Below are 9,169 nucleotides of genomic sequence, written 5' to 3' on the forward strand. Positions count from 1 at the left end.
CCCCTCCGCTCCGATAGCCCATAGCGGTGAAGGAAATTTTGGTGTCTTGACTTTTGGCTAATAGGGCAGAGTTCACGCGGATGGCATCTTCGAGCTGGTCATCGTCAAGTCTGTCCGTTGGTAAGGAGTCGACATAGCTCCGGCACAGGCTCGTAACATTTCCTTGGGGCGGCAAGGTTAGGTTATTTTGTCATGCATGCGCGATTCTGAGATCTAGTGTCAGGCGCTTAAGATCAATTTAAGCGTTCAACATGATTACTAAGACTCAAGGGGGGCTAGTTCTTGGGGATACATGCACAAAAACTTCACAACTGATACCAACATGGTCATTGCCGCCTCCAATGGGGCAGCAACGACAACAACGTGTCGGCGGGTGATCATTCGGTGGTTCGGAAGCCTCGATATAACTTTTACTATGTTTAAAGTTTTTTACATTAGTGAGTTTTTATAACAGATTTTGGTCTTTCTCGTAAAACAATACAGCAATAATCTGTAGAGTAATTTATACTCATGACTTGCTAACATCGGCGAAACCTGGACAAGATGCTGCAAGTTGCGAGCGCACCCACCCACCGGATTGAGCCATCGCGGCTGGGGGAAACCCAACCGGGGAAGTAGTACTACTCCATCCTACTGCTGTCACGTCACGGTTAGCTGCCGGGTAAACTAAACTAGCAGTACGTGATGATCTTATCCCCGCTACCTTACCCAGCTGACCAATCTTTATCCAAACCCAACCCATTCCGTCCTTCACACCATCGTCGTCATCATCACCAGCACTGACTCCCGATCAGCCCGATATTTCCGGCCCGTGCCATCCCAGACCACCCAGCCCCCCCGGCCCTATAAAACACGCGCCCATCTCCATCCTCAACCTCCATTCCATTCCCCCATTCCCCGCTCCAACAACCTCCATCTCTCCTCTCCTCTCGTCTCCACAGCAGCAGCAGCAGCAGCAGCTCCGGTTCGAGCTCGAGCGAGGAAGAAGTAGTGCTAGCGGTGATTACCGTTTGACCCGTGAAGATGTTGGCCATCTTCCAGAAGCAGGTGGCGCACGCGCCGCAGGAGCTCAACAGCCCGCGCGGCAGCACCGCCAAGCCCAGGAACCCCGACGAGATCCTCCGCGACTTCCACGCCGCGCACCCCGCCGACGCCTTCTCCACCTCCTTCGGCGGCGGCGCCGCCCTCGCCTGCGTCGCCGCGCAGCCCCGCTCCCTCGCCGCCGGCGGGTACCAGCGGTAATTAACGATCGGCACGGCCTCTCATGACCCTCCCGAATCGCCCCCGGCAACCGTGTCCGGACGACTAAGGATTTCTGTGCGCGCATGCATGCAGGATGTTCTGCGGGCTGGACGACATCTACTGCGTGTTCATGGGCACGCTGGACAACCTGAGCAGTCTGATGCGGCAGTACGGCCTCACCGGCCGCTCCACCAACGAGGCGCTGCTGGTGATCGAGGCCTACCGCACGCTGCGCGACCGGGGCCCCTACCCGGCGGACCAGGTGGTGAAGGACCTCTCCGGCTCCTTCGCCTTCGTCGTCTTCGACAACCGCGGCCGGTCCGGGTCGGGGGCGGCGGTGTTCGCGGCGCAGAGCACGGACGGCGGGGTGCCGCTGCACTGGGGCGTGGCGGCGGACGGGTCGGTGGTGATCTGCGACGACCGCGGCGTGGCCAAGGCCGGGTGCGGGCGGTCGTACGCGCCGTTCCCGCCCGGGTGCATGTTCCACAGCGAGGGCGGGCTCAAGAGCTTCGAGCACCCCATGAACCGCCTCAAGGCGCTCCCCAGGGTGGACAGCGAGGGCGTCATGTGCGGCGCCAACTTCAAGGTCGACGCCTTCACCAAGATCAACTCCATGCCCCGCGTCGGCAGCGCCACCAACTGGGCCGCCGCCTGGGACGACGCCGCCATCTGATCCTCGCCGGCGCCGGCGTTGCTCTCCGTCGTGGCCTCGTTGGGCTTGGGCTTATTGCATTTTACTTGTTTTTCTTTCCTTGGCAATGTACATTCTGATCTGATCTGATCTGAGCCGTGTGTGGGCGTGGGCGCGCTGGCACGTACGGCTGTTTGCTTGTACGATGGAGGAATAAGACTTTGCTTCCAGTCCAAGAGTGCTGCTACCGAGTCGTGACATGTTTTGTCCAACAGCAAAATAAAAATACGCACCACAAAGAATCTAAGCACATGCTGCCACAAACCATCCTTGTACTCGCACGCTCGATAGATCCTCTCAACTAAACAATGGGCGGGATTGGCGGAAACAGGGGCACAAGATTTTTTATTTATTTTTAATGATAACAAGAGGGGCACAAGACTTTGAGAGGAGTTTCATTTGGACATGTGGCTTAAGAGCAACTCCAATGGGGCGATCCATTTTGTCCGTGTTTGAATCATTCGGACACAAATCTTGGCTCAATGGGGCGTCCCAAACGGACGCCCGTGTTCGCCTGCTGTTCGTGTAGTGTCCTTCATGACCCAAACTGGACGCAAAAATGGGCCAACATGAGTCCGCGACGGATAAAACTGGGCACTCCCCTCGTCCACTCCTCCCCTCTCGTGTCCGCCCTGGTCCCACCTATCAGCGACCCGTACTTCGTCCACAAATCGCCGCGTCGTATTTCCTCCACACCTACCGCGAAGAAGCCAACGACACAGGCCGCCGTAGAGCTCACTGGCAAGGCCACCGCGGAGCTCACCGGCGAGGCCACCGGCGTAGGGCGCTGGGTGCTCGTCGTCGTCCTTGAAGGCCGGGCACCAGATGTGGCGGAGGTGGACCGGCTGATTCAGGGAAGGCAGCGGCAGCGGGCGCTGGAGGAGTAGGGGCCGCGCAGTCGGGAAGGGGGCATCCTGGTCAACGGCTGGGTGGGAATCGTTGTTGGAGGCGTCGCCGTCAGTGCCCTCCTCGTCTTCGTCAAAGGAGCGGTATGGTGCGGCAGAGGCGGGGTCGTCGGCCATGGTGGCGGGGCCGTGGTGGGAGGGGGAACGCGGCGGCACAGGAGGAAAGCGTCGTGCAGGCCACTGCCGCGGAGGAGCGAGGCGGCGCGAGAGAAAGCTTGTCCGTTTTTGCATCTTGTGTGTTGGGTTCATCCACCGGCCACTCGTGTCCGCCTCATGTCCGCTAGGCGGACGTGCGCTCCAAACGGACAAAATCCGTGTCCGTTTGGGTCGCCCCATTGGAGTTGCTCTAAGCTTATGAGATAAGAAATCCTTACAATTAGAAAGCTCCACCGCAATTGGGCGGATTGGATGTGTGTTGCATTGCACGGATTGGATGTGTTTCGCCATTCAACACGGCCCTGCATCTATGGGTCTACCGGTCCGGACGTGCTTTTTCTCGTAAATTGAAAGCAAATGGGAGGGGGTTCTACGGGAGTCCGGACCGCGTCCACGTAGGACTCCGACAACCCCGGCCAACTCAAACCCTCTCCAGTCCCATTCTCTTTCACTCTGCCACCCTCCCTTACTTTGTATCTGCGCCCTCCTCCTCTGGTGGCAAGTATATACCTCTCTGCCCGCCATCCAACCATTACCGGGCGTTCGCAGCCACCACCCCACATGCCCGTTCGCCTTGCACTACGGCGCCATTCACGCGGGATCCGTCCGCAAACAGGTATCCTCCCCCTTGTCGACGATGTCCATGGCGGACACCACGCCCGGTAGGTGTTCCATCAAATCCCATTGAGCTTATCTTCGAACTTCATGTTTTTTTTAGAGTAATAAGGATGGTGGAGTACTCGACCATGGAGAATGAGTTCTTGTGTGATGCGTGGTTGGCCTTATCTACATACTTCGTAGGCAGGAGCAAAAGGGAGCTCTTTAGGTAGCGCGTGCATGGTTCAGTTCATGCGTGAAAGCACATTACGCCCAACGACATGCATATCATTCATGAACGCAATGTGAAGTCGTTAACGTATCAATCACACACCATCCAGAACTTCGTCATGCAGTTTTATGGCACGGTTGATCGGCTGGAGGCATGTAGCCATTGCACGCGGCAACCATGAAGATCGTAAGTTCTGCTTCTTCTTTCTCAACTTGTTGATTTATTCATTCACTCAATGTTGCTCTACACGTGTGTAGCCTGTGCGCGCTGCTGTGATGTACCACAAGGCAAAGTGAAGACCCTTCACGCACATACATTGTTGAATGGAACTCAAGGGGTAGTATGTGTGGGACAACATGATCCATCCATGAAAAACTTGTTGAACATCCGGTTAATCTCGTTGAATTTGAACTATTATTGTACTGAACTTTTTTGCATCCTATGCATGGATGATGGATGATTTGTGCTGTTTTACATCTGAACTTTGCTGAATTCTGTTGTGTTTGATGAAATTCGTCCACTTAGTTGAAACACGATTTGAAATGTATGCGGATAGCTTTGTATGGCCGGCTCTCGCGTATGTGTCCGCAGACTGGCCCGTCCAATCCAATCCGCAGACGGATACGGTGCCCAATTTGTGGGTTAGCATCGGAAATGCCCTAAAAGAGCTTCAAAGTTTTTCCCTTGAAGTGGGCCCATGTAAGGGTATGGGCACGTCGTGGGTCTCAAATAGCCGACATTCCATTAAAACAATTTAGATAAAATAAAAAACATTCAGGATTTGTTTGAATTTTCAAAAAATAAAAAACATTATTGAATTTAAACATTGTTATTAAATTTAAAAATCTTCAAAAATATGAAGAAATATTCATGAATCTATTTTTTTCACAAGTTAATAATTGTGCACAATTGTTTGAAAATGGTCATGAATATGAAAAATCTTCACGAGTTTAGAAAAAAATTAACTTTTAAAAAATTCGAATTTTAAAAACTGTTCATGACTAAAAATAAAAAACTGAAAATTGAAACATAAAAGCCGTTAGAAAAAAGAAAAGAAAAAGAAAAGAAAACCTTCTAAAACCGGAAGGACCAGCCTACACAGCCAACCTAATAGCGCGGCGCAGGGTCTATGCTTGTTCAACCGCCTCCGTGATACACACATGATGTAAATTGTCATAATTAATTTTGGGAGAAAAATACAATTAATTGTAGAAACTAAAACATGTGCCATCAAATAAGATAAGGAGCCTCAATCGACGGCCACTTTTAATTTTTTTAAGAAAACATTGAGTCACATGATTGGGTTGGGCACACGGGCATTTTGTCGAAGAAGCGAGGGAGGATGCAAAGTGATTTTCCTATAAATGCCAACAAATCAAAACACAATGAGATGAAGACAAAACACCAAAACACAATGATATATGACAAGGCAGTGGATGATATAATTTGAGTACAGAACAAGAACACCTACATTAAACTTATTTCGCAAGTGAAGTTTTCCTATGGAGCTTTTTCTCTACACCATTCTAGCTACGTTATCTGTAAATGCATTGCCCTTTCTATTTGGTTCCGGTCATATGATTATTGTGATGCTTTGCTTTGCTACAAAACCAGGTACTATTTAATTCCATGAGTCGGAGCATTGATAATTTTATCCAAACAAAAAAAAAACCCGAGTAACTTCATAAATAAAACGACATTTGAGGACTATAATATTTTAGAATCTGTATACACCTTAGTCATCATCATACAAATAATGCATATTTGCAACTTAATATGGAACTATTAATAAACTGTGAAACAACAATTGTATTCCATTCAAATATAATAAAAAAACAAGAGCTGAATAAAACGAAAATGATAAAAATCTGACGTTGGGCACGTGCACATGCCAAATCGAACGTTTTTCAATGGCAATTCTAGTGACGTAAAGATGACAAGTTAGTTGACTCACATGACAATTTTCTGTCAAAATATAAACTAAAGCATGAAGGGGCCATGCTTGTCAACTAAAGTTGTCATCCTCGCAAGGTGCCATGCTTGTCAACTAAAGTTGTCATCCCCGCATCACTAAATTTGTCATTGACAACGTTCGATTTGCCATGTGCACGTATCGTTCGGGCGTTATCAGATAAAAAAAGAAGGACCTAGTATTTGTTCAAGTAGTCCGGGCTAAGCGGGCCACCCGCAAAGTGTTGTACTCGGACTGGGCCGCCTCCGGCACCAACTAGGCAACCGAAAAATAAAGAGCAAGACCTAAACCCCATCGCTTCGCCATTCCGAACCCCTCTCCTCTTGCCCTCGACTCTGCGCCGCTGACGAGGGTTTGGCTCGCGCCCAGCCTCCCCACGGCCACCGCTGGTCCTCCTCTCGGCGACCTGCGCCAGCTCTCAGCGGCGGGCGGAGCCAAGCCCCCCCGTCTCCCCTTAAATAATAAATATGACATCTCCTAAATATTAAAAATGCCATCTCTTAAAAATTAAAAACGTCATCTCTTAGTAATAAAAATGCCTTTTCATATAAAAAACACCATCTCTTAAAATAAAAAAAATGACATCTCTTAAATAAAAAACATCATCTCTTATAAAACAAATAAACATGCCATCTCCCAAAAGAAAAAAAATGCCATCCTCTTTTAAAAAATGCCATCTCTTGTAATAAAAAATGCCATCTCTTATAATAGAAAATGTCATAACATTATTAAAAAAAATACCATGCACGTAGTAATAAAAACTGCCATGCCATCGAAATAAAAAATGCCATCCTCTTAAAAAAATGCCATGCTGCAAAAAACAAAACTACAATGGGATTTTCGGGACTGAAAACATATGTGGCAGTTAAAACCATATATAAAAGGGCCTCGCGCACTGGAGGTCGTGAGTTCGACCCCACACCTCCCCTCGTAATTTTTTGGAAGAAAACACACACACACCCGTTCGCCAGAAAGCAGCCGCGCAGGAAACTATCCCATCGATCCTACATGGCATCGGTTCTGGCGTCGGTTCGGCTCCAAGATTCGTGCGACGGCAGGGAGGGTGTTCGCTGCGAAATCCCCCCTGGCTGACGGTCGCCGGTTAGCATTTCCGACTACTTATGGGTCTACTCTGACACAAGAATTTGTTTTTTTTTTGAGGGATCCCCTCTAGCACAACAATTGTTTTTCCCTGGAAAGGCAAGAGCGGAAAAAAAGGGGCATTGTTCGGGTATAGTCTGGGCCAAACGGGCCGCGCAGGAAGTGTTGTACTCGGAGTCTCGGACTGGGCCGCCTCCGGCACCGACTAGGCAGCAGAAAAATAAAGAGCAGGGCAGAAACCCCCCACCGCTCGCCCGTTCCGATCCCCTCTCCTCTCGTCCCCCGACTCCGCGCCGCCGGCGAGGGTTTCGCTCGCGCCGCCCGCCCCCACGGCCGCCGCCGCCGCCGCTGCCCCTCCTCTCCCCGAGCCGCGCCTGCCCTCGGCGACGGGCGGGCGAGAGCCGAGCCCCCTGCCGCCGCCAGATCCGCCGTCCTCCAGCTCAGGTAAGACGGCCCCGCCCAATCCCCGGCCCTCGAATACTCCGCCGCAATTCGGTAGCGGGATTTGCAGGGTGTTGAGTTGATTGATTTCTTTCTTTACCGTCGTCCTCCGGCGCCGTCGCGGCCTGCAGGGACGTGCCCCGGCGCGCAGCCCGCGGGGACGCCGGAGATGAGCTACAGCGGGAGCGGCGGCGGGAAGCGCCTCCGCACGTCGCCGAGCGAGGCGGAGGGCAGCCCCAGGCGCCGCCGCGGGTCGCCGTCGGTCTACTCCCCGTCGCCGTCGCCCTACCGGTCCCCCTCGCCGCTGCCGTCCCCGTCGACGTACCGGTCGCTCTCGCACTCGCCGTCGCCCTGCCGCTCGTGGTCGCAGAGGCCGCCCAGTGATGATGATGCCGACGATCTGAGCCGCAGCCGCGGGTCGGACGACCTCGACCGGCACGGGCGGAGGCCTGCCTGGCGGCCGCACGCGAACAAGGAGCTGGGCGAGAATGGGCGCACCGGCGAGTTCAGCGTCCGGATCGACGACTACGACCGCCTCTTCACCTGCAAGGCCTGCCGCCGCATGCTCTCGCCGCCGGTCTACCAGGTGAGTTTCGATCGCAGTTGTAGCACGGTTTTATTTATCATTACGGTCAGAATCAACTCAGCTGTGTTCTTGATACATGGCGTGCGTGCAGTGCCCCTTCGCCCACGTCACCTGCTCGAGGTGCCACGAGGAAGTCGGCGACAACCGGTGCAGCTGCTGCGGCAGCGGCAATGGCTATGGGCGCAACCGCGTCGTCGAGGAGTTCCTAGGCCGCATCCGCTTCTCCTGCCGCAACAAAGTGCATGCCTGTGAGGCCTTCCTTCCGCACCACGAGATGCGCGAGCATGAGCAGACCTGCCGCCACGAGCCTATCTTCTGCCCTGTCCCCCAATGCGGCTTCGCCAGCCGGGCTGTCGCACTCACGACCCACCTCATCCTCCGCCACCACTGGGACACGATCAGGTTCCACTATGACGAGAACTTCCGGGCCTCTGCCCTCACGTCGACCATCTTTCAGAGCCGCGACGACGGCGAGCTCTTCTTCCTTGACTGCTTCAGCGAGGGCCGTGGCATCGCTCTGTCCATGATCTGCATCCGCCCTGAGAACGCCCGTGAGCAGGAGTTTGTGTATGAGCTGAAGACGCCGGTAGGCAACGGCGACAGACGGCCCTGGCTGCAGATGCAGTCTACGGCACGGAACACGTCGCTGCGTCACGGGCTGGGGGAGAAGGAGAAGGTCTTTCTGCTGGTCCCCAAGGACCTGCCGGGCACCGAGGATGGCAACGTGGAGGTGTGCATCCGTAAGCTTGGCCACCAGCGCGACTCTGTATAGGTTAGGCGACCTTGGTTGATGGCAACACTTGCTAAATTTTATAGGATTACAGTTCATTGTTGAATGTTGATGTTGAGGTAGTCTGAATTTCATATCGGTGAATGCTTGGTCTGTTGTGGATTTTTCGGATGGTTGAGATGGGGAATGTAAGCAGCGCGTGTTGCTGTGTTAACTTTTATCCATATGTAGATACTCGTAGGCTCTTTTATCTGAGGACGAAACTTTTATTTATTTGTTCATGAATTCGTTAGGTAACACATCTCTGGGTTTCACACTGATAGTTGATCCTGAAGCCCCAATGCTTATACCAGATGTTTCTCTCTGTTCAGTGGGTTTGCTATTTTTCTCTTGGTTTCTCTGGATGTCAGTATGAATTGTTGCTGCACCTCAACAAGGGCAGCTTTGCAGTAGTAGTGAAGGAACAGCGACACTGTCACACTGCAAACTAACCAGGGACTGGTCGCTGCAGTTTGT

At 52.5% G+C, this 9,169-nt stretch overlaps 2 protein-coding genes across 2 annotated transcripts; both read left to right on the forward strand.

Moving 5' to 3' along the window:
* Positions 1-871: 871 nt before the first annotated feature.
* LOC123047446 (stem-specific protein TSJT1) lies at positions 872-2,109 on the forward strand. The gene is made up of 2 exons (XM_044471001.1): positions 872-1,238; positions 1,336-2,109. The coding sequence occupies exons 1-2, from the start codon at positions 1,024-1,026 to the stop codon at positions 1,913-1,915; spliced, it is 795 nt and encodes a 264-aa protein (XP_044326936.1). The 5' UTR covers positions 872-1,023; the 3' UTR covers positions 1,916-2,109.
* A 5,019-nt stretch (positions 2,110-7,128) lies between these two features.
* Positions 7,129-8,934, forward strand: LOC123047445 (E3 ubiquitin-protein ligase SINA-like 2). The gene is made up of 3 exons (XM_044471000.1): positions 7,129-7,340; positions 7,469-7,923; positions 8,015-8,934. The coding sequence occupies exons 2-3, from the start codon at positions 7,507-7,509 to the stop codon at positions 8,693-8,695; spliced, it is 1,098 nt and encodes a 365-aa protein (XP_044326935.1). The 5' UTR covers positions 7,129-7,340; positions 7,469-7,506; the 3' UTR covers positions 8,696-8,934.
* The last annotated feature ends 235 nt before the right edge of the window (positions 8,935-9,169 follow it).

This window comes from Triticum aestivum, chromosome 2B (assembly GCF_018294505.1).
Source record: "Triticum aestivum cultivar Chinese Spring chromosome 2B, IWGSC CS RefSeq v2.1, whole genome shotgun sequence".
NCBI lineage: Eukaryota > Viridiplantae > Streptophyta > Magnoliopsida > Poales > Poaceae > Triticum > Triticum aestivum.

What these genes read in the sequence shown, in the direction of transcription:
- LOC123047446 (XM_044471001.1), top strand. Translation starts at nt 1,024, where the DNA reads ATGTTGGCCATCTTCCAGAAGCAGGTGGCGCACGCGCCGCAGGAGCTC. An exon ending in GCCGCCGGCGGGTACCAGCG is followed by an intron (nt 1,239 to 1,335) that starts GTAATTAACGAT and finishes GCATGCATGCAG; the next exon opens with GATGTTCTGCGGGCTGGACG.
- LOC123047445 (XM_044471000.1), top strand. Translation starts at nt 7,507, where the DNA reads ATGAGCTACAGCGGGAGCGGCGGCGGGAAGCGCCTCCGCACGTCGCCG. An exon ending in TCTCGCCGCCGGTCTACCAG is followed by an intron (nt 7,924 to 8,014) that starts GTGAGTTTCGAT and finishes GCGTGCGTGCAG; the next exon opens with TGCCCCTTCGCCCACGTCAC.